We start from the raw sequence: 24,318 nt of genomic DNA on the forward strand, positions 1-24,318 counted from the left end.
AATGAAGTTCTCCTGTAAGGTAGGCTCAGACTAAGAATTAGCTCTTTGTCTATTTTCAGTGTGTGCAAAACCATATATAATGGAAGCGTATAATTATTTTTAATTTTTTTTAATGATTATACTGGAGTTTATATGTGACTTGGTACAGCAATCTAAGCATATTTTATAGGTACAAAGAAGCCTGGGTTTTATGTAACAATGCCCCTTAAGCCCATCCCACTGTAATAGTTTGGTCACACCCACTTTTTGCAGAGGCGCGTGTAGCAGGTCACTACCTTCCTCAAGTGCAGTGTTGCCAATCTCCCGCAGCATTTTTACTGAAAACATTTTAAATTTACTGGCGGAGCACATTTTTTACTGACAACCTGAAAAAAAATGTTTAAAGAAATTCTAACGACTTTGCTTATATGGTTTTAACCTTTTTGCTGCCAGGTCCATACCTTGAACTATATACTCCTCACTGCGTGTGTGTGTGTGTATATATACCTACTACTATATACTCCTCACTGTATATATATATATATACACTCCTCCCTGTGTATATATACCTACTACTATATACTCCTCACTGTGTGTATGTATATATATATATATATATATATATATATATATACACTCCTCCCTGTGTATATATACCTACTACTATATACTCCTCACTGTGTGTGTATATATATATATATATATATATATATATATACACTCCTCCCTGTGTATATATACCTACTACTATATACTCCTCACTGTGTGTATGTGTATATATATATATATATATATATATATATATATATATATATACACTCCTCCCTGTGTATATATACCTACTACTATATACTCCTCACTGTGTGTGTATATGTATATATATATATATATATATATATATATATATATATATATATATACCTACTACTAGGGATGCACCGAAATTTCGGCTGAAAATTAGCCTATCCCATTTCGGCTGATAATGGGTTAAAACTGCCGAAGCTGAGGCAGCTTACCAATGGTATTTGTATTATGAAGCATGAGGGGGTTGATGTATTGTCACTGCTGGTCACTCATCTATTAATTAACACTGATACTGGTTGCACTAATGCAGCACAAAGGGGTTAATTAACTGCCACTGGACGGTCACTAATAGATGAGTGACCAGCAGTGGCAATACATTAACCCCCTCATGCTGCATAATACAAATACCATTGGTAAATAAATTAACCTCTTGCCAACCCATCACAGTACATATACTGTGACAGGGTGGCTGCAACAGGTGTACGTCGCTGCCTGTTTTTGGTGTATGCCCCTCTTTTATCTATTTAAAAAAAATTTGGGGGAAAAATTCATTTTCGGTTTCGGGTTTCGGCCAAGGGCATCCTGCATTTTCGGTTTCGGTTTCCGCCCAAAATTTTCATTTCGGTGCATCCCTACCGATTATTGTTTTGATTAATCGATGAATCGGATAATAGCCTTAAAAAAGTGTGGTGTATAATTTAGTTAATATGTAAAGTTTAAAAAAAAGGCAATTTATTCTTAAATATCTATATGCAGTTGTAAATATAAATAACCAACTATATGGTTAGTGAGCAAAATCTCTCATCTACTCTGAGAATAACAGACAGAAGAGATATATACATTATATACTATTAGACAGACTCCCTTGTCACAGGCAGGTGGTTTGATAAAAGCTACGTGCGCCTGCTGTCAATTATGCTGGCCATACAAAAACAATGTCTTCCTTAAAAAAAAAATGTTAATTTTAAGAACAGTCGTTCGATTTTTTAATCATTAGGGGGTCAAATCGACGTTTGTTTTCAACCACAGTGACAGGAAAATTCGAAGGAGCAGAATAGAATTCCTCTTGGTCAAAGGAATTTTCAGACAGTGTATGGGTTTTTCGTTCAGAAATGACGTTCATTTTAAAACTGAATGTTAAAAGCAAGTAAAATTTTCAAACTACATTCTTTCATTCAGCGAATGTAGAAAGATTTTTTGTATGAATATTTTCGTCCAAAAATCGATACATGTATGGCCAGCATAAGGCTCGGTTCACACCTATGCAGTTTGCTTTTGATCTATTTCTGCAGTGCCTTTTGTTGTGAGTTTTGCCTTTTGCACACGTGATTTTGCTGGGATTTGCATATTGCCTTTTCTTATGGTTTTTTTTTTTTTTTTTTTTTTTTTGCGGATTTGTTGTTAGGCAGATCAAAAAATGCAACTCGTGGCAAAAACACACTACTTGTTTTTCTGCAGCTTCTCCATTGAAGTCTTTTTATTCAAAAAAGCAAAAAAAGCACAGTTTTGTGTTGAATAAAGTCCTTGGCCCCTTCCAAATATGTTGTGGCTGAAAAAAGCATAGCTGTGAATGTGTCCCATAGAAAACCATGTTAAATGAACTGTAGTGAGTTTCTGCAAAAAGCACCAAAAAACGCATAGGTGTGAACCAGGCCTAAAGCCCCGTACACACGTAGCGATTGTCGGCCGTAAATATTCGGCCGCCGAACGATCGGCCGTTTGTCGGCTTGTTAGTATGATGCTTCCGACAACCGACAGCGACTTTTCGGCCGAACAGAATCTGTTGTGCAGGCATTAAAATTTTTGTTGGCCAACACCAGAACGGCCGATTGTTCGCCAGTCAGTACAGAATTCGGCCGACAAACAGCCGATTAGCAAGACTGGGCATGCTCTGAGAAGAAAAAACACACGGAAAGTTAACCATCACATGACATCACTTCTGCAGTCGGCTGTTGTTGGCCGACAAAATTCATGTGCAGTCTTTTGCAGTTTTCAGCCGACAGGACAGCACCGGACAAAAGACGGCCGATCGTTCGGCCGAAATTCGGTACGTGTTTACAGGGCTTTAGACGTTTAGTAGCAGCAGCATGCTTTTTTTGTATCACCTGTAATATTGGGGTTAAAAAAACTAAAATTAAAGTAATTAAAGCTGAAACTTTTTTTTCATGGATATAATTATTTTACATATAATGCACCATACTAGTAAAAGATTACTTTAACCACTTCCATACAGGGCAGTTACACCACCTTCCTGCCCAGACCAATTTTCAGCTTTTAGCGCTGTTGCATTTTGAATGACAATTGCGCGGTCATGCAACACTGTACCTAAACCAAATTTGTGTAATTTTTTTCCCACAAATAGAGCTTTCTTTTGGTGGTATTTGATCACCGCAAGTTTTTTTCTTTTTTGCTAAACAAATAAAAAAATAATTTTTTTGTTTATGTTATAAAATTTTGTAAAAAAATATGTTTTTTCCTGCGCTGATGAGGCCGCACTGGCAGGCACTGATGAGGAGGCACTAATATGCAGCACTGATGGGCACTAATATGCAGCACTGATATCTAGCATTGATGGGAACTGATAGGCAGCACTAATGGGCATTAATAGGTGGCACTGATAGGCAGCACGGATGGGCAATGATGGATGCTGGTGGGCGGCACTGATAGATGGCAATGATGGGCACTGGTGGGTGGCACTGATAGATGGCAATGATGGGCACTGGTGGGTGGCACTGATAGATGGCAATGATGGGCAGCACTGATGAGGAGGGCACTAACAGGCTCCCTGAGCACTGATTGGCATCCCTGGTGGCCATGGATGGGCAATGCCTGGTGGCTCTAGTGGCATCCCCCAAGGGTCTGCACTGGTAATCAATGCTCTGATTACCAGCACAGACCCCCCCCCCCTCATCAGGAGAGCCGCCGATCGGCTCTCCTCTACTCATAATATATGCGGCTGTCATTTTAATATATGATGGTCGGGAAGTGGTTAAATGTAATTGTAATGCCATATTATCTCCAGTCTATCAGCCTCCACCTTCTCTGGGTTCAGATGCTGATCTTCCCTGCACAGAGCCTTTAAAGTGATTTTTTTTTTAAAAAAACAAAAAACATGTTATACTTACCTGCTCTGTGTAATGGTTTTGCACAGAGCAGCCCTGATTTTCCTCTTCTCGGGTCCCCCGCTGACACTTCTGGCTCCTCCTGTCTTCAGAGTGGCCACATAGCAAACTGCAAAGTATAGTATAGAGTGCCCATATAGCAAGGTAAAAAAAACTTTACTGCCATTAGAACCACTCACTTCCTGCCCAGGACTACATGTCCCATGAGGCATTGCTACTCACACATTCACAAGTTCTCAGGCACTTACGGACATGTATGGATGGATGGTGTACTGAGCTGTATGTGTGCTGTACTGTCTTCTGACATGTATGGACGGTGTACTGAGCTATATGTGTGCTTCACTGTATTTCCTGATATGTAAACCAATAATGCATTCTGTATGCAGGCCAACTAATCGGCTGACTAACTAATCAATAATGAAAATAGTTGAAAACTATTTTCATAATCGATTGGTTGTCGATTATTCGATTAGTTGTAGTTTAGCATATTATAATAAAATATCTGCCTGCAGGGTCCTTGATTTCTTCAATTAAAGTAAATGCTACAGTGTCCCTAATAGCAAGAAAAACACCCCTCTTTTTTGCTGGGCATGGACACAGAAAAGGTATGTGGGTAATTCTTGTGGGAACATCTAGGAGATGATTCAATGTGAAAGTGTGTCTCTTGTACACACAGAAAATCACAGTTATTTTCTTTCCAAAGTAATGATGTTTTGGCAGGGTGGTTCAGGCCTTTTGAGTTTATGGATAAGAATTTGATGGACATTTTGGTTGTGAGAGGCGTTTGTAGCTATAAAGTCACTTACTGTTACTCGGTTGACGCTGAATGAAGCTGTATCTTCGTGATTTAATTCTTGAAGATATTTTTTTGTTTATCCACCTTGTATAGTGCGTATAGGCTTCAGCAGTAGTGCTCCAACTTAGGAAGTGTTTAAAAACAAGAAACAAAAGGGAAAAAAATATATAATATATAAGTATCATTAAAAGTGAGGGATCTAGTGATCCGTGTGCAGTATGCCACTACTCAAATATTTGGGGGGAGAAGTCTGCGCAAGCAAGGCTCCAGTAGATAAGGCCTGGAGGATATGTACTTTTAGCGAATGAGGTATTCAGTCAGATTCCCAAACCTGGAGGTGATTGGTAGATCTTGTATGACGATCCCTGGGCAGTGAATGCGGGGCGTTATGGTCTTTTTGCAGCTGTAGCCCCTTTTCCATGGAGTATACCGTATGGGTGGTGCCATTTTTGAAAATCAGTAACTTAGACAGGTTGCCCCATTTATACATAATTTTGTGGTTTAGCAGTGCTTTTGTAATCGTATTTATTTTCTTCTGAGTTGCATTGCGTATTGTGACAAATCCGCATAAAATTGTACGGTTGTGTACAGTGCATGCATTGGTCCCGAGGATCGAGATTTGTACATCAACAGATCCTTTACATGAAAAAAAGTGGATGCGTACTTCTTCAGGGAGAAACGGGGGTTTTGGAAGCCGAAGGATCCTGTCTATAATCAGTTCTGATTCAGGCATATCTGGAAGTAGAAGTTTAAAGAGGTCGCACGTGTAGCGACGTAAATCTTGTGTCTGCACTGTCTCGGGAATTCCTCTAATTTTAAGAGTACTCTAAGTCAGCGAGCTTTGCTTTCATCCATGCATGTCCATCTATATGCTCATCATGGGCATCAACTAAGTCGTTGATGGTATGAGCGAATTCATCCATTTTGTTTTCTATATGTTTGACCCTGGAGCCCATTTCTTGTAATTCCTCTTTAAATTGTTTAGTGATATGCATAATATCTGCATTCATTGAGATTCTGGGTGAAATCAACATGTCCTTCATGATCTGCTGATTAGATGAGGGAAATGTGGTGATGGAGTCTGAAAGCTCCCTGGTGTCATCAAATGAGGTATAGTAAGGGTTAAACTCACCCATAGCAGGGCTGTCGTCTGCCGGTCTGATTTTGGATTTTGCTGGGCTGCCGATCAGTGGGGTAGAGGCTGTTGGGGAAGATGGGCTGAGAGGTGATCCCCGGGTAGAAGATCCTCCAGTGTGTGGTGTGGGTGACAAGTGCCTGCTGCTGCATACTGAGGGAGATGAACCGGCGCCATCTTGCAGAGTTTCCTCGGGTGCCTGGTGAAAGAATGCCTTTAACTTTTGCGGGCGACTATTTTCTTTCCGTTTGCGGGGCATGTCATTCTAATGATCAGGGGTCAGATCTAGCTAGTTGCGGCTGAAAACAAAGCCTACCTGGGTTGCTACGAGCCGATTATCCTCCTCCGGTGGCCGTTGTTCAGAGCCTAAGCCGCCATTTCCGTGCTAGCCACGCCCCCCAGCTTCTTCCTGTTCTTCACCGACAACGCTATTTCTTTTTATCTTAATTTGCTAAGCTGTCTTTCACTTCCTGAAAAGGTTGTTGGTCTTTCTTAGACAGAAATGTCTAGACCTGCCCAGCCCCACCCTTATCCCTCCTATCCTTCACATGCACTCCTCCCATCTTCATTGTTTTGTTTAGGCTAACAGCTTCTCCTGAGAGAGAGAGAGGGAGGGGGTGGTCACGTGACTGGCACAATATGTGAAAGAAATAAAGTACAAAGGAACATTTTTGAAAGTTTAGAAGGATACAGATCCATTTATATTGCTGATTACATGTGAGTATTGAGTTTTAGGCTCCGTTTCCACTAGAAAGACATATAGACACATTAAGCCGCATGGCAAGTCACAGCCCATTGATTTCAATAGCACCCGTTCCCATCTATGCCACTTTAAAAATCAGCGACTTTGAAAAGGTGCCTGCACTACTTTGATACGACTTTGATCCAGAGAGTGTAAAGTTGGATCAAAGCTGCACTCAAAGTCGCACTCTAAATCACACAACTTAAGACTCGCACTAGTGGAAACAGCCACTAGGCTAGAGTGCGACTTTAGAGTGCTTTGATCCAACTTTACACTCTCTGGATCAAAGTCACATCAAAGTAGTGCAGGTACCTTTTCAAAGTCACATAGATGGGAACATAGAAGGGAACTGGTACCATTAAAATCAATGGGCTGTGACTTGTCATGAGACTTTGTGTGTCCAAAGTCGCATGACAAGTCACACTAGTGGAAACTAAGCTTTAATCTATGTTTCCACTATTGCGATTTAGAGGGCAAATTTGATGCGGCTTTGATACAACTTTACACTCTGGATCAAATTTCCATCAAAAGTTGCATCAAAGTAAGGCAGGCAACTTTTCAAAGTCGCTGGTTTTCAAAGTGGCATAGATGGGAACAGGTGCCATTGATTAGTCACACTAGTGGAAATGGAGCTTAACCACTTACCCACTGGGCACTTAAACCCCCTTCCTAACCAGACCAATTTCAGCTTTCAGTGCTCTCACATTTTGAATGACAATTACTCAGCCATGCATCTTTGTACTCATATGAATTTTTCTAACTTTTTTCACAATAAACCAAGCTTTCTTTTGGTGGTATTTAATCATAATGGGTTTTTTATTTGTTGTGGTATAAATTAAAAAAGACCAAAGATTTTGTAAAAAAAATGCATTTTTCTTCGTTTCAGTTTTAAAATTTTGCAAATTTAGTAAGTTTTTTTCATAAATTTTGGCCAAAATGTATACTGCTACATGTCTTAGGTAAAATTAACCCAAATAAGTATAAATTATTTGGCCTTTGTGAAGGTTACGCTATGGTGCCAATTACTGAAAATTGATCACACCTGATGTACTGACGGCCTATCTCATTTCTTGAGACCCTAACAAGCCAGTAAAGTACAAATGCCCCCCAAATATCACCTCTTGTATCTCTTGACCGTCCCTCTTAGATTGTAAGCTCTAACAAGCAGGGTCCTCTGATTCCTACTGTATTAAAGTGTATTGTATTTGTACTGTCTACCCTCAAGTTGTAAAGCATTGCGTAAACTGTCGGCGCTATATAAATACTATGTAATAATAATAATAATAATTACCCCTTTCTTGGAAAGCAGACATTCCAAGGTATTTAGTAAGAGGCATGGTGAGTTTTTTTCTCCTCAATTCTTTGCAAAATTAAGATTTTTTTCCCCACAAAATGGTCATACTACCAAGGTATTTCTCACACACTGTATAAGCATACTTGCAACTACACCCCAAAATACATTCTGCTACTCCTCCTGAGTATGGCGATACCACATGTGTGGGACTCTTCCACAGCCTGACCACATACAGAGGTCCAGCGTCCAAGAAACACCTCCAGGCGTTCCAGGAGCAAAAATTACATATATAATTTCCTGACGTCCTATCACACTTTTGAAGGCCCTGGAGCACCAGGACAATGGAAACGCCCACAAAATGGCCCCATTTTGGAAAGCAAACACCCCAACACATAATCTAGGATTCATAATGTGTCTTTTGAGCATGTCATTTTTTCCACAAGTTTGTGGAAAATGTGGAAAGAAAATGAAAACACATTTTTTTTTTTTTTTTTACAAAGTTGTCCATTTATAAGATATTTCTAACACATAGCATGCACATAGCAAAAATGACACCCCAAAATACAGTATCTCACAAAAGTGAGTACACCCCTCACATTTTGTAAATATTTAATTATAACTTTTCATGTGACAACACTGAAGAAATGACACTTTGCTACAATGCAAAGTAGTGAGTGTAAAGCTTGTATATAGAAAAATAAGTCGCGCTGCGTGATGTGGGTAAACAAATAAATGTCCAAACAAATGAGTGTCCCAAATATCAACTTGAGTGATGTTGAAAACAGTGAATAACTCCACGGTCTCTTTAGGAAATGCGCTTACCAAATAGCCACTAAAAATCAGCAAGATTCATGAGCCAAGATGTAGTCACAGATCTGGGAGATTGGAGTGATCAGAGTCCTAAACGACTGTTAATGGTGTACATAAAAGAAAAAAACTTGCATAGTGTGATACCGTACAAATAATGATCAAAATTCACTGACCATAATTTCGTCTATCTGGTGAGCTGCTGCACAATTGATAAGGGATCTCCTTTGGTGGTGGAATTTTGATCATTATTTGTACGGTATCACACTATGCAAGTTTTTTTCTTTTATGTAACAGGGTGATCCGACCTGCGGCGCGACTTGCGCTGTGAGAATCTTGAGGGGGAACTCCACGCCAAAATGGGGAAAAAAACTGTGTGGGGTTCCCCCCCAGGCCCTTCGGGTCTGGTATGGAATTTGAGGGTAGCCCCACGCCAAAAAAACGGCGTGGGGTTCCCCCCAAAATCCATACCAGACCCTTACCCAAGCATGCAGCCCGGCATACCAGGAAAGGGGAGGGGACCAGCGAGCGGCCCCCACCCCCCCTGGATCATACCAGGCCCCACGCCCTCAACATGGGGGGGTGTGGGTGCTTTGGGGCAGGGGGGGCTCTGCACCCCCCCCTCAAAGCACCTTGCCCCCATGTTGATGAGGACAAGGGCCTCATCCCCACAACCCTGGCCGGTGGTTGTGGGGGTCTGCGGGCAGGGGGGCTCATCGGAATCTGGAAGCCCCCTTTAACAAGGGGGCCCCCCAGATCCCGAACCCCCTCCCTATGTGAATGGGTATGGGGTACACTGTACCCCTACCCATTCACCCCATAAAAGGCAGTGTGTGTAAATAATGACAGGAGACGTTTTAGAAAGTTTATTAAAAATCTTCTTCCAGTCTTCTCCCCTCCGGTCTTGTGCTCTTTTGCTGTCCGCTCTTTTCTTGTCTTCTTCTCTCCGGTCTTCTGCTCTTTTACTGTTGGCTCTTCTTCTTCCTCCGGCGGCGTCTCCGGCGATTATGCCGGTCTCCGCAGCTTATTATATAGCCATTAGGGGCGTGGCCGCCAGATGACGTCATCGGGAGACCCCGCCCCCTTGTGTCACAGATGACGTCATTTACACACACTGCCTTTTATGGGGTGAATGGGTAGGGGTACAGTGTACCCCATACCCATTCACATAGAGAGGGGTCCGGGATCTAGGGGGCCCCCTTGTTAAAGGGGGCTTCCAGATTCCAATGAGCCCACTGCCCGCAGACCCCCACAACCACCGGCCAGGGTTGTGGGGATGAGGCCCTTGTCCTCATTAACATGGGGGCAAGGTGCTTTGAGGTGGGGGGTGCAGAGTCCCCCCTGCCCCAAAGCACCCACACCCCCCCATGTTGAGGGCGTGTGGCCTGGTATGACCCAGGGGGGGTGGGGCCGCTCGCTCGTCCCCTCCCCTTTCCTGGTATGCCGGGCTGCATGCTTGGATAAGGGCCTGGTTTGGAACCTGGGGGGGAACCCCACGCTGTTTTTTTCCCCATTTTGGCGTGGAGTTCCCCCTCAAGATTCTCACAGCGCAAGTCGCGCCGCAAGTCGGATCATCATGATCCGACTTGCGGTGCGACTTCCATTCAAATCAATAGGCTCCCATAGGGAACCATTGATTTTGAATGGAAGAAAAAAAAAACGTATAACGTGGCTTAACGCACATTAAGCAACGTTATTCAGCCTTTAGCAGCGTCAGACGTTTTTACAGTTTGACGCTGCAGCTCCAGAACGCACAGTTCCTGGTTTTTTTTTTTGGAGCTGTAAAACGCCTATGCCACTTGGAGCTCCTAAAAGCTCTATGTGTGCATGAGGCCATAGAATAACATGGATGGGCGTTCTGCAGCTGCAAAAAAAAAACATCTGACGCTGCTAACAGCAGCTCCAAAAACGTCCAGTGTGCATGAGGCCTTATACAAGCTGTACACTCACTACTTTACATTGTAGCAAACTGTCATTTCTTCAGTGTTGTCACATGAAAAGATAGAATAAATATTTACGAAAATGTGAGGGGTCTACTCACCTTTGTGAGATACTGTATATTCTGGTACTCCTCCGGAGTATGGCGATACCACATGAGTGACACTTTTACACAGCCTAGCCACATACAGAGGCCCAACATTCAGGGAGCACCGTCATTTCCTGAATTCCCATTACAATTTTGTGAGGCACTGATAAGCACTGTAGTGGCACTGATATGGCACGGATGAGCACTGATGTGGCATGGATGTGCAATGATGTGGCAGGGATGAACACTGATGTGGCATGGATGATCACTGACGTCGCATGGATGTGGCATGGATGAGCACTGACCTGGCATGGATGTGGCATAGATGAGCACTGAAGTGGCATGGATGCGTCACGGATGAGCACTGACATGGCATGGATGTGGCACAGATGAGCACTGACGTGGCATGGATGTGGCACAGATGAGCACTGATGTGGAATTGATGTTGCACGGATGAGCACTGACATGGCATGGATGTGGCACGGAAGACCACCGAAGTGGCATGGATGTGGCAAGGATGAGCATTGAGGTGACGTGGATGTGGCATGCATGAGCACTGATGTGGCATGTATAAGCACTGATGTGGCATGGATGAGTACAGATGTGGCATGGATGAGCACAGATGTGGCATGGATGAGCCACGGATGAGCACTGAGGTGGCATGGGTGGGCACAGATGAGGCATGAATAAGGCATGAATGAGGCATGGAGGAGGCAGAGGATGGGTGCAGCTGCAGTTTTTCTCCTCTCCTTGCACACGTTACCGATCATTGTGTACAGTGTGCGAGGAGAGGAGAGAAATGAACCGGACATGCGCTGGTTTGTTGAAAAGTGATCGCTCCGTTATTGGACAGAGCGATCACGTGGTAAAGGGCTGCTGTCATTGGCCCTTTACCACGATCCACGAAATGCACCGGGTCTTCCAGGGGGCGCACGGGAAGCGCATTTCTGGGAGGACATCAAAGTACGCCCTCCCAGAATAAGCCAACTGCGCTGTAGCCGTCATTCGGCTATGGCCCAGTCGGCAAGTGGTTAAGGCCCTTTTCGCACTTGTGCGGCCTAAAAGTGGCTTGACTGGATTTAAAGCAATGCCTGTGTCTTTGGACCTCAAAACGCATCAAAGTTGGACCAAAGTAATGCAGGGACTACTTTGAAGTTGTTGCAACTTGAAGTCGAACAGATATGAATGGTACTCAATGGAAATCATGGAGTCCGACTTGTCATGCGACTTTGCAGTCCAAAATCGCAGGACAAGTCGCACAAGTGTGAAAGGTGCCTTAGTCTACTATTGTGATTTAGAGGGCGACTTTGATCCAACTTTACACCCTCTGGATCAAAGACGCATCAAAAGTTGCATCAAGGTAGAGCAGGTACCTTTTCATGGTCGCTGATTTTCAAAGTTGCATTGATGGGAACAGGTGTCATTGATTAGTTGCACTAGTGGAAATGTAGTTGCCTGTACTATGATCATTGTAGACTGTGAGCTGAGACCCCAGAGCACTTCCAGCTACATTAATGATTTACTCCGCTCACATTAATGATTGCAGGGGAGAAGTTAAGCTATTAGGCTGGACTTCCGCTTTAAGGACCAGGCCTATTTCTGACACTTGTTGTTTACAAGTTAAAATCAGTATTATTTGCTAGAAAATTACTTAGAACCCCCAAACATTATATATATATATATATATATATATATATATATATATATATATATATATGTGTATTTTTTTTTTTTAGCAGAGACCCTAGAGAAAAAAATTGAGATCATTGCAATACTTTACTTCACACCGTATTTGCGCAGCAGTCTTACAAACGCAATTTTTTGGAAAAAATACACTTTTTTGAATAAAAAGAAAACAGTAAGTTAGCCCAATTTTTTCTATAATGTGAAAGATAGTTTTACATAGAGTAAATAGATACCAGCATGTTATGCTACAAAATTGCACACGCTCGCGGAATGACGACAAATATTGGTACTTAAAAATCTCCATAGGGGACGCTTTAAAAATTTCTACAGGTTAACAGTTTAGAGTTAGAGGAGGTCTAGTGCTAGAATTTTTGCTCTTGCTCCAATTGCGGCGATACCTCACATGTGAACACTGTTTACATATGTGGGCGCGACTTGCATATGCGTTCGCTTCTGCGCACGAGCTCGGAGGGACGGGGCGCTTTAAAAATGTTTTTTTTCTTATTTATTTTAAAATAGAAAATTTTTCTGGTGTCAGTGGGAGTACACCGTACCCCATCTTTGGTATCAGAGGGAGGAACAGCACCCCATTGTTGGTGTCAGTGGGAGAAATGGTGCCCCATTGTTGGTGTCAGTGGCAGGAATTACGCCCAATTTTTGGTGTCAGTGGGCAAAATAGTGTCTCACATCAGTGGGCAGATAAACCCTTGTTCACAATGAATGCGGCTTTGAAATAATTTCAAAGCCGCATTTCAGTCTGACTTTGAGGGAGAATTGAAAGACATCTGTGGGGCTTTATGCACAGATGTCTATTGAATTCGCCCCCGAAGTCGCCAAAAGTAGTGCAGTAACAACTTTTGGAAATCGGTGCGGTGTTGCACCGATTGGGACACTAGGCTGCGATTTTACATATGATTTGAACTATCAAATTGCGGAGATGTGAATGGGTGCTTCAGGCAAGCAAAGGGCTGCAGTTTGGAGACCTCTACCCTAGAACAATGGTGTCCAGGGAATAAAAAACACCTCCTGTAAGCATGAGGCCTAAAAAAACAAAGGCACCCACCACATCTAAGGGCTCTTTCACATGGACGTTCCGTATGTCCGTATATCACCCCATCCGTTTGCGGGACATATACGGACATAATGCATGTCAATGGGATTGCGGATGTCAGAGGATGACCATCCGCTGACATCCGATTTGTGTCCTTTCAGTTCTGTTCCGTTTTTTTGGAACGGAACAGAACCCTATTTTTTCTTCCGTTTAAAAAACGGAATAGATGCAAAATCGGATGTCAGCGGTGTCATCCGCAATCCCCATAGACATACATTATGTCCGTATATCATCCGCAAATGGATGGGATGATATGCGGACATACGGAGCGGATGACACAAGTGTCACCCGTGTCCGTGAAAAAAAAAAAGTGCCGCAGCAGAGATAAAAAACTAAGCGGCCGTGTGAAAGAGCCCTAAGAATTAGTAAACTGCAATATCATAAATATTTGCTATTTGGTTTACCCCCTTCCCGCCTCAGCGACGTCATATGACGTTGCAGACTTTGAGTGGGGATATCTAAAGGATGCTTGCAGTTACAAGGCATCATTAGGATATCTTCTTTTACAGCTGGCGATTCTCTGCACTGTAAAAACAATCATAGCAGCTGTTCTTATGATTTTTATCAGACAAAAATTGTACTAATTAAATGAAAATCGGACGTTGTATTCGCTTGCGATAAAAATTTTAAGGCCTGTACACACGATGAGAAAATTGGAAGTAAAATTTCAATCTGACTAATGATCTGCCGATTTTTGGAACGGAAGTATAGTGCTTTTGACAGCCGATTCCGACTTTTCGGAGGACAAAAGCTGAATTTTTATTGAACGTTGTGTTCACGTACGATAAAAATTTTAAGGCGTGCACATTCAGCTTTTGTGGTTCGAAAACTCGGAATCGGCTGTCAAAAGCACTATACTAACGATCCGAAAATCGCCAGATCATTCATCGTACGAAATTTTACTTCCGATTTTCTTATCGTGTGTACAGGCCTTAAAGTTTTTATCATAAGTGAAAACAACAGATTTTCATTTAATTAGTACAGTTTTCCTCTGAAAAAAATCGTAAGAGCAAGACTAGGCATGCTCAGAAACAAATGAATACATACAAAACAATTCAACACACGACATCACTTCTGAAGTTGAATTCTGTCATACGAGAATTTTCGTATGAACGTAACCTCTTCACTTCCCATATGAGACTAGCATGCAACAAAAAACTCGTGCATATAAGGCTTTATAGCCTGCACATTCAGTTTTTGTCGTACGAAAATTCATAATCGGCTGTCGAAAGCACCATACTAACGATCTGCAAATCAAGAGATCGTTCGTCGGACGAAATTTTACTTCCGATTTTCTTCTTGTGTGTACGGGCCTTATAAAAGGAGGAGAGCGGCTGCATATAAGCCGTATTTGGAGGGTGGTGTGTTTCCTGTGGTAGGTAATGGGAAAAGGCAGAGATTTGTACCCGACGTCACTACAGCCATACAGTGACAACAAGCGACACACGAGGGCAATATGTCCTCAGCCGAGTACACACACAAGCCGTACAGCCTTGACGGATACATCTTCCACACCGCCCTCGTCACCTTCATTGTCTCCGGACTGTACACTGCCTGTTATCGAGTGTGGCCCACAACGGCCCAGTCCCTGCCCTCCTCCACATGCAAAACCCCTGCCTCTGCTCCAGTGCCTCCCGGCCCTCCCCTTCTACAGCTGCCAAATACTGAGCCTCTGCCTGTGAACGAGGAGAGCGCCTGCGCGGGAGGATCCGGCTCCCTTCCTGGCAAATAGTGATCCGCTCTGTACTTGTCGCTTCAGTCTTGTAACCAGAGGGGACGAGAGGAGAAGAAAAATCCCAGACACGGCGGTGCCTGCACACCAACTTTACCGTGCAGGACTGTGCACAATGCATATGGAAGGCAATGCCGGGGAGCCTCTAGGGAGGCTGTAATTAAAGAGCCGCGAGTGACCCTCCATTCTGTTCCTATGAGGTAAGTGATTTGGGAGCACGGTTGCTTGCTGTAGTCGTTACAGTCCTGGTGCTTTGTACATGCAATGAGGGTGCACCTAGGCCAGGGTTGTGCCCTAGGTCACCGGCTGGGCGTAGTGCCCCCTCCTCCAGCTTTAGAGGCTCCTCTGCACCCCTATCCTGACTGGAGCTTTCCCTCCTTGTCTGCTGAGCTGGGCACATTCCTGGCTGCACCAATACCTTCCCATGTACTGAGATCTATGTCTGAGGAGAAAAGGGGAACTCTTCCCATTCTCAGCTTCAATTGTTGTTGTCCACCTCCCCCCCCCCCCCCTTTATTATTGTGTGCATCAGAGACTTATTGAATGCGCGTGTACCGAAGGTTTATCATTGAGTGCGCGTGCATGGAAGGTTTATCATTGAGTGCGCGTGCATGGAAGGTTTATCATTGAGTGCGCGTGCACCGAAGGTTTATCATTGAGCGCGCGTGCATGGAAGGTTTATCATTGAGCGCGCGTGCATGGAAGGTTTATCATTGAGCGCGCGTGCATGGAAGGTTTATCATTGAGCGCGCGTGCATGGAAGGTTTATCATTGAGCGCGCGTGCATGGAAGGTTTATCATTGAGCGCGCGTGCATGGAAGGTTTATCATTGAGTGCGCGTGCACCGAAGGTTTATCATTGAGCGCGCGTGCATGGAAGGTTTATCATTGAGTGCGCGTGCATGGAAGGTTTATCATTGAGCGCGCGTGCATGGAAGGTTTATCATTGAGCGAGCGTGCATGGAAGGTTTATCATTGAGCGTGCGTGCATGGAAGGTTTATCATTGAGCGTGCGTGCGTGCGTGCATGGAAGGTTTATCATTGAGCGCGCGTGCATGGAAGGTTTATCATTGAGCGCGCGTGCATGGAAGGTTTATCATTGAGTGCGCGTGCACCGAAGATTTATCATTGAGCGCGCGTGCACCGAAGGTTTATCATTGAGCGCGCGTGCATGGAAGGTTTATCATTGAGCGCGCGTGCATGGAAGGTTTATCATTGAGCGAGCGTGCATGGAAGGTTTATCATTGAGCGTGCGTGCATGGAAGGTTTATCATTGAGCGTGCGTGCATGGAAGGTTTATCATTGAGCGCGCGTGCATGGAAGGTTTATCATTGAGCGCGCGTGCATGGAAGGTTTATCATTGAGCGCGCGTGCATGGAAGGTTTATCATTGAGCGCGCGTGCATGGAAGGTTTATCATTGAGCGCGCGTGCATCGACGGTTTATCATTGAGCGCGCGTGCATCGACGGTTTATCATTGAGCGCGCGTGCATCGACGGTTTATCATTGAGCGCGCGTGCATCGACGGTTTATCATTGAGCGCGCGTGCATCGACGGTTTATCATTGAGCGCGCGTGCATCGACGGTTTATCATTGAGCGCGCGTGCATCGACGGTTTATCATTGAGCGCGCGTGCATCGACGGTTTATCATTGAGCGCGCGTGCACGGAAGGTTTATCATTGAGCGCGCGTGCACGGAAGGTTTATCATTGAGCGCGCGTGCACGGAAGGTTTATCATTGAGCGCGCGTGCACGGAAGGTTTATCATTGAGCGCGCGTGCACGGAAGGTTTATCATTGAGCGCGCGTGCACGGAAGGTTTATCATTGAGCGCGCGTGCACGGAAGGTTTATCATTGAGCGCGCGTGCACGGAAGGTTTATCATTGAGCGCGCGTGCACGGAAGGTTTATCATTGAGCGCGCGTGCACGGAAGGTTTATCATTGAGCGCGCGTGCACGGAAGGTTTATCATTGAGCGCGCGTGCACGGAAGGTTTATCATTGAGCGAGCGTGCACGGAAGGTTTATCATTGAGCGTGCGTGCACGGAAGGTTTATCATTGAGCGTGCGTGCACGGAAGGTTTATCATTGAGCGTGCGTGCACGGAAGGTTTATCATTGAGCGCGCGTGCACGGAAGGTTTATCATTGAGCGCGCGTGCACGGAAGGTTTATCATTGAGCGCGCGTGCACGGAAGGTTTATCATTGAGCGCGCGTGCACGGAAGGTTTATCATTGAGCGCGCGTGCACGGAAGGTTTATCATTGAGCGCGCGTGCACGGAAGGTTTATCATTGAGCGCGCGTGCACGGAAGGTTTATCATTGAGCGCGCGTGCACGGAAGGTTTATCATTGAGCGCGCGTGCACGGAAGGTTTATCATTGAGCGCGCGTGCACGGAAGGTTTATCATTGAGCGCGCGTGCACGGAAGGTTTATCATTGAGCGCGCGTGCACGGAAGGTTTATCATTGAGCGCGCGTGCACGGAAGGTTTATCATTGAGCGCGCGTGCATCGACGGTTTATCATTGAGCGCGCGTGCATCGACGGTTTATCATTGAGCGCGCGTGCATCGACGGTTTATCATTGAGCGCGCGTGCATCGACGGTTTATCATTGAGCGCGCGTGCATCGACGGTTTATCATTGAGCGCGCGTGCACGGAAGGTTTATCATTGAGCGCGCGTGCACGGAAGGTTTATCATTGAGCGCGCGTGCACGGAAGGTTTATCTTTGAGCGTGCGCGCGCCGCAGGGTTCTCACTGAGGGCGCGTGCGCCGCAGGGTTCTCACTGAGGGCGCGTGCGCCGCAGGGTTCTCACTGAGGGCGCGTGCGCCGCAGGGTTCTCACCGAGGGCGCGTGCGCCAGAGACTTGCACTGGCCGGAGCTGACCTCCACACACAGGAGTTGTTAGCTAAGCTGTTGTCAGGCAGCAATAACCCATATGCATGCTAGGTGCAGGGTGCCCTCCCTGGTGTTGTAGCTTTCCCTTTTAATATGCTTTTGTGACCTCTGCCCTGTAATTGCTAGCACAGCTCCTTTTTTTTACATTGGTGGATTTTAGTGAATTGCCTTTATGGACCCTCGCTGAGTTGTTCTGAAGGCTGGAGCTCCGTTTGTTTTCTTAGGACGTTCTGTGCGCTGTATTTACCGCTTGTGTTGGTGTATTGTTTGATTTTGGAAGCATTTTCAACTCGGGGCTCATTAACACTGTGGGCAACTAGCCATGGTTTACACTAGTGTTCCTGTAGAATAATGCATTTTCAGTGTGTTTTTGTAGTGCGACATGTGATGCATTTTTCATGCTGATGCTTTTTTTTGTCATAGAAGGAGGCTGGGTTTTATACACAAAACTCTGCTAAAAATGTGTTCAAGTTGACTGCAGCTTTGAAATTGCACGATTTCAAAGCCACCTGTCAGTGCGACTTTGAAGACATCTGTGCAGCTTCATGCATGGATGTCTGAAGTCTCAACCGAAATCGCCAAAAGTAGTGCAGGAACTACTTTTTCAAGTCGATGTGGCACCACAAAGTCGGCATCGCATCAATTTGAACATGACCATTGCCGACAATAGGCTGCGACTTGTCATTCAATTTGACCTGTCAGTTCGCATGACAAGTCACTCCAATGTGAATGAGGGCTTAAAATGCTTGCACATGCAGTTTACTTTCTCTCCCATTGAAGTCAGTGGGGTCAAAAACACTGCAGCTGCACCAAAAAGCTCCCGCCCCTTTTCAAGGTACATGCACACTGGTCATAAAAATGCTGTGTATACAGACTCTCTTCTCTTCAAATCTATGTAAGTATGTAAGTCTGTGCACATTTAGGGAGTTTAAAGGCAGGAGGAAAAAAAAAAAAAAAACCCTTCAGAATCACGTTTTTAACAGGAGCTTTGGGGCAGGAAAATGTTAAATGGGGCATTTCCGAGCATTCGGCGGTTTCAAGTGTACATTGAATAATGACTGAATACAATACCCAAGCTCTATTACTGTTGATGCTGTCCAAGGCTGAAAACTGGTACTTGTGGCTGGGATATACAGTTCCTAAATACTGTTAATGATCGATTTTAAGATGGCAACCTTGGTGGACTCAAACGTTGAAAATCTTTGCTGGCTACACAAGTATATCCAGTAAAACAATGCTAACGTGTTTCGGCCGGTGTAGCTTTACTCATAGCTGTGAATAAGGCCACAGTGGCCGAAACTCGTTAGCATTGCTTTACTGGATTAACTTGTGTAGCCAATAAAGATCTTCAATGTTTAACCACTTACCGCATATCGACGTATATATATACGCCGGCAGACTTTGCGGGGGTATACCGGGATGATGCCTCTAGCTAGAGGCATCATCCCGGTACCGTGGTTTACAGCCAACGGTCGGCTTTCCGTCTGTAACGACCGATGCGGCTCGGAACCTCCCGCCGCCTTCCGTGTCTTTGCTCGGGGCTTCCGTCCCACCGGGAGCCCCGAGCACCCAGCTGGCACGTCCGCCGGCTGGATGGAGTCCCGATCAAAGCCGCAAACGGCTTTGTTAGGGTCTCCGATGATGTAACATGGAGGCGGCGTCCATGACGTCACTTCCGAGTTACTGTGCTGCAAAAAGCAGCAAATTTAAAAAAAGTCTGTATGCAAAAACACAGTTTTCGGCGTTTTGCATACATGAAAGTGTAGTGGAGGGCTCTTTTAGACCCTTGATCCCTCCATAAAGAGTACCTGTCACTACATATTGGTGTCACAAGGGATGGTTACATTGCTTGTGACAGCAATAAAAGTGATCAGATTTTTTTTTTTTTTTTTTTTTTTTTTTTAAAAAACCTGTAATAAAGTTAAAAAAAAATAAAATAAATAGGAAAAATTTTAGCCTTCACCGTTAGCTCGCGCACAAAAAAAACGTATACAGAAGTTGAGCCGCGAATGAAATCGCTGTTCAAACCACACATGTGAGGTATCGCCGCGATCGCCAGAGTGTGAGCAATAATTAAAAAAAAAAAGAGCTACACTCTAAACTGGTAACCGTTAAATAAATTTAAAGCGTCGCCTATTGAGATCTCTATTGACCGTAGTTTGTCGCCATCCCACGGGGGGGGGGGGCGCAATTTTAAACCGTAACATGTTGGGTATCTACTCGGCGTGACATCATCTTTCACAATATACAAAAAAATGGGCTAACTTTACTGTTTAGTATTTTTTAAATGCAGTGAAATATGATTTTTCTAAATTTTTCCAAAAAAAATGGCGTTTTAAAGACCGCTGCGCAAATACCACGTGACAAAAAATATTGCAATGACCAACATTTTATTCTCCAGAGTCTTTGCTAAAAAAATATATATAATGTTTGGGGGTTCTAAGTAGTTTTCTAGGAAAAAATACTGATTTTAACTTGTAAACAAAAAGTGTCCGAAATAGGGCTGGGGCTTAAGTGGTTAAGTCCACTAAGTTGCCTATACTGTGTGTGTGTGTATATATATATATATATATATATTATATATTTCAAAATGAGTAGAGGGGAATGTTTTAGAGAAGGGAAAAAAAAAAAACGCTTGTAAAAGCAAATGCCCATAGATGCTCAAACTCTTTTCCAAATGCGCCACTAGGACTGTGTGCGGAGAGAGAGGGAGGTGTTAGAGCCCCGCTGCTCTCTATGGGGAATCGGATGAGAGTGGACCGCCTGTCCGCTCTCATCCGATCCCCAGGACGGATGGAGAATAGGGTTTCCATCTGTCTGGATTTAACGGACAGGATGGGATCCGGATGGCAGCGGGTGTCAGAGGACATGTCTCCGCTGACATCCGCTGCCCTATAGGGATGCATGGAGGATCCGATCAGATCCGCCTAAAAAAACTGACAGGCGGATCTGATCGGATCGTTCGTGAGAAAGGACCCTTAGGGTACTTTTACACTGATAAGTTTTTTCCTGCATTTTTACCTTGCAAGAAAAATGTTTCACTTTAAATCCTAAGGGACTCTTCACACCACTGTGTTACGGGTGCGGTGCGTTTTGAAAAGTCCTGCATACTGCATCTTTGGTGCGGTTTTGGAAAACGCATCAAAATTGCTGTAAAAACGCAATGTGTTTTTCATTCATTTTTGAGTCGCGTGTCCATTTTTCACAGGTGCAAACATTCCAAAAACATAGCGAAATGGCATATGCCTTTTAACCACGATTTTGCTACAGAGCAGTGTGAAAGGGCCCTTCCTCAACAAGCTGCAGCTGCGCTGAATTGATATGAACAGACTGCATAGAGAATATTATTTCCATTGTGCAGGAGAAAATGCCCTATTGCTAACAGTTCAGTCCCATCCTGCGTGCAGATGCATGTGCACCCACCTCGAAGCTGTATGCAGACAGCCCTTAGAAGTGGATGCATATGCAGGGTCTGCTTAGACACAATTGCATTTTGAATTTTGATGCGCAGACAGCTGTGTGTTTGGATCCGTGCACCCGCTCATGCCTGCATGTCAGATTTTAACATGTGATTGTGTCCTGCAGATTCTACATGTGCATCCACTTCTATGGCTGCCCACGCACAGCTCTGTGCCCGTCTGAATGAGCCCTTTTGTGTTTTTTTTTTTGCGCATAGAAAGCAGTGCTCTGTTCACACTACAATGCTGGGGTGCTGTGCGGTACAGAAGGCATTTTTCCACAGCTGTCTGGATGGTGTGCCATATCGCCACACAGCAGCACAGTGCACCATGCTGCTGTGCAGAGACTTCAAGTACAAAGTAAAAAAAAAATAAAAAAATGAAGCAGTGCAATATGTTAAAATGCGCATTGCACAGCTTCCATGCAGATAGTATCCTGGCTGGGATTTGAACTGATGACCCAAATGCTGCAAGGTCAGTGGGGTAACCACTAAGCCATAGAGTACTCTTTGTAGTGAAATGGTAGTAGCAGTATACTAGAATAATATATTTTTATGTAGTCACATTGCTACAGCTTGGACCAATGTAACCATGTATATGACATACCTGGAAATCACTGAAATAGACACCGCAACTTCAGTGATCTCCATTTACATCCAGGTCCCATGCTGAGCAGTCGGCTTGATGCATTCTGAACACAGGAGTTTGGTTGCTCAGCATGGGTGCAATTTAGAGAATGCTTTACGTTTTGTAAATGGATGCAAAACATTTTGTGATTGGACGAGAGCGTGACATCGCCACACCTCACCAGTCAGAGAATGCTTGGCATTCATTCAGAAAATGCAAGCATTATCTAAAAGGTCCCTGTGCTGAGCTGCGGACCCTCGGTGTTCAGAATGCATCACGTCGGCTGCTCAGCAAGGACCCAAAAGCAGGAGGAAATAACTGAAGCAGCGGTTCCTTCAGTTATTTCCAGCTTTCAGGGGCGGGAATGGTAAATACTTTGTTACGTTGGTCCAAACTGCACCAATGTAACTATCTAAAAATATACCATGCCTGGAATTCATCATGAAATAAAAATATAGCTGTACTCCTGTTTTAAACAGGGTTACCGGATACAGACTTTTAATTTACTTCCGTGTCCATTTACTGTTCTTTTATAATTGGACAAATCTTCATGTGGGGTCACTTGCCTCTGTCTCCCTAGATCATCTCCTGTGTACGGTATTAGGTGTGCAAGTGGGGGATGGATCATTCCCACATTCATTGGTAGCATATACCACATAGGAATGTAGTTGGCTGGTGATGGAAGTGCTTGTTGGACTTTTTTATTACAGGGTAGATGCAACCTTGGTAATGACATTGACGTGGTTCTAAAGGCTCAAGGTTTTTTAACTTCATCTACCCCTAATGCTTAGCTGAGCCAGATCTTGGTCCAGCAATGTGCACAAGAGCATCGGCTCTAGGGGAACTCTCACTCCTCATTGGCTGAGGCAGTCTGTCGGTCACAGCCAATGAGGAAAGAGGGGGCAGGGAATGTGTATGTGAATGGAAAGGCAGAGCCACGGCTCTGGAGTGAGCCTGCTTGGGTGCCCCCAGAGTAAGCTGTTTGCTGGGAGGGAGGGGCCAGCCCAGGAGTGTCGGTAGGGGACCCGAAAAGAGGAGGATAGGGGCTGCTCTGTGCAAAACCACTGCACAGAGCAGGTAAATATAAACCTGCGTGTTATTAAAAAAGACTAACATTTTTAAAGCTGAATGCTAGGATAATCAAATATTACCTAAATATAAGTGTGAACGGGGATTAATAGGAATAAAAGTGATTAAAAAAAAAAAAAAATAAACAAACAATACAAAAAAAAATAAATGTAAGCGCCCTGTCCCCGCGTGTTTGCACGCAGAATGAAATGCATATGTACATCACGCCCACATATGTAAATGGTGTTCAAACCACACGTGCGGTATCACCGCGAATGTGAGAGCGAGAGCAACAATTCTAGCCCGAGACCTCCTCGGTAACACTAAACCAGTAACCTGCAAAAATTTTTTATATTTTAATCTGCTTTTTTTTAAATTTAAAACTGAGATATCCAAAACAAGGAAATAGCAGTCAGTAACAAATCGTGATCAGTAACGAATAAAGCAATATTAAGAACAATATGTCATAGGTAACTCGTATGTACTCATATGTCATAGATAACTCTCTCTAACTCTCTAGAATGACATAAGGTCCTGTGCATTTCTTATATGCAGGCAACCAAGGCCTGAGTCCATTGAAACAAGTGGATTGTATAGCAGTCAATTCTAGTAGGCACCTTTTATAGTAAATATATAACAGAACGTTGAGGTCCCGGGCATTGAGACCGCAGGACAGTAAGCATCTACAAAAACTTTTAGTCGCCTATGGAGATCAAGTACCAAAGTTTTGTACCATTCCACAAGTGTGCGCAATTTTAAAGCGTGACGTTTGGTTCTATTTACTCGGCGTAACATCTTTCACATTATACAAAAAAATTGGGCTAACTTTTCTTTTTAAACGGTTTTTATTGAAGGCAAAATAAACATGGTACAGCAATATGCAGTGAAAATAGTAGGAACATGCCTAGATAAAACAAGGTACATTGAGATACAAAACTGCTGTATATAACATACTAACAACATGTAGCAAATGCAATACATATATGGGATCGACCCGGCGTCCCGTCTGGGATGTAATGAAGGTACGCTCAAACTGTA

The 24,318-nt window shown here is 44.1% G+C and overlaps 1 protein-coding gene across 5 annotated transcripts in view; it reads left to right on the plus strand.

Annotated features, from left to right (window-relative positions):
- Positions 1 to 15,143: 15,143 nt before the first annotated feature.
- The window catches only part of MAP3K4 (mitogen-activated protein kinase kinase kinase 4), a 207,036-nt gene continuing 197,861 nt past the window's right edge, over positions 15,144 to 24,318 (plus strand). For 2 of the 5 annotated variants that reach the window (XM_082249104.1, XM_082249108.1), the window contains exon 1: positions 15,145 to 15,434. Coding sequence is in view for 1 of the 5 variants with exons in the window: in XM_082249106.1 (XP_082105232.1) it covers positions 15,430 to 15,434 (5 nt within the window). In the remaining 4 variants the exon portion in view is untranslated. Of the gene's footprint in view, positions 15,435 to 24,318 lie in introns of all 5 variants that reach the window. The other 3 variants (XM_082249107.1, XM_082249106.1, XM_082249105.1) reach the window with 2 other exon arrangements.

This window comes from Pelophylax lessonae, assembly GCF_965119305.1.
Source record: "Pelophylax lessonae genome assembly, chromosome: 3".
NCBI classification, from domain to species: domain Eukaryota; kingdom Metazoa; phylum Chordata; class Amphibia; order Anura; family Ranidae; genus Pelophylax; species Pelophylax lessonae.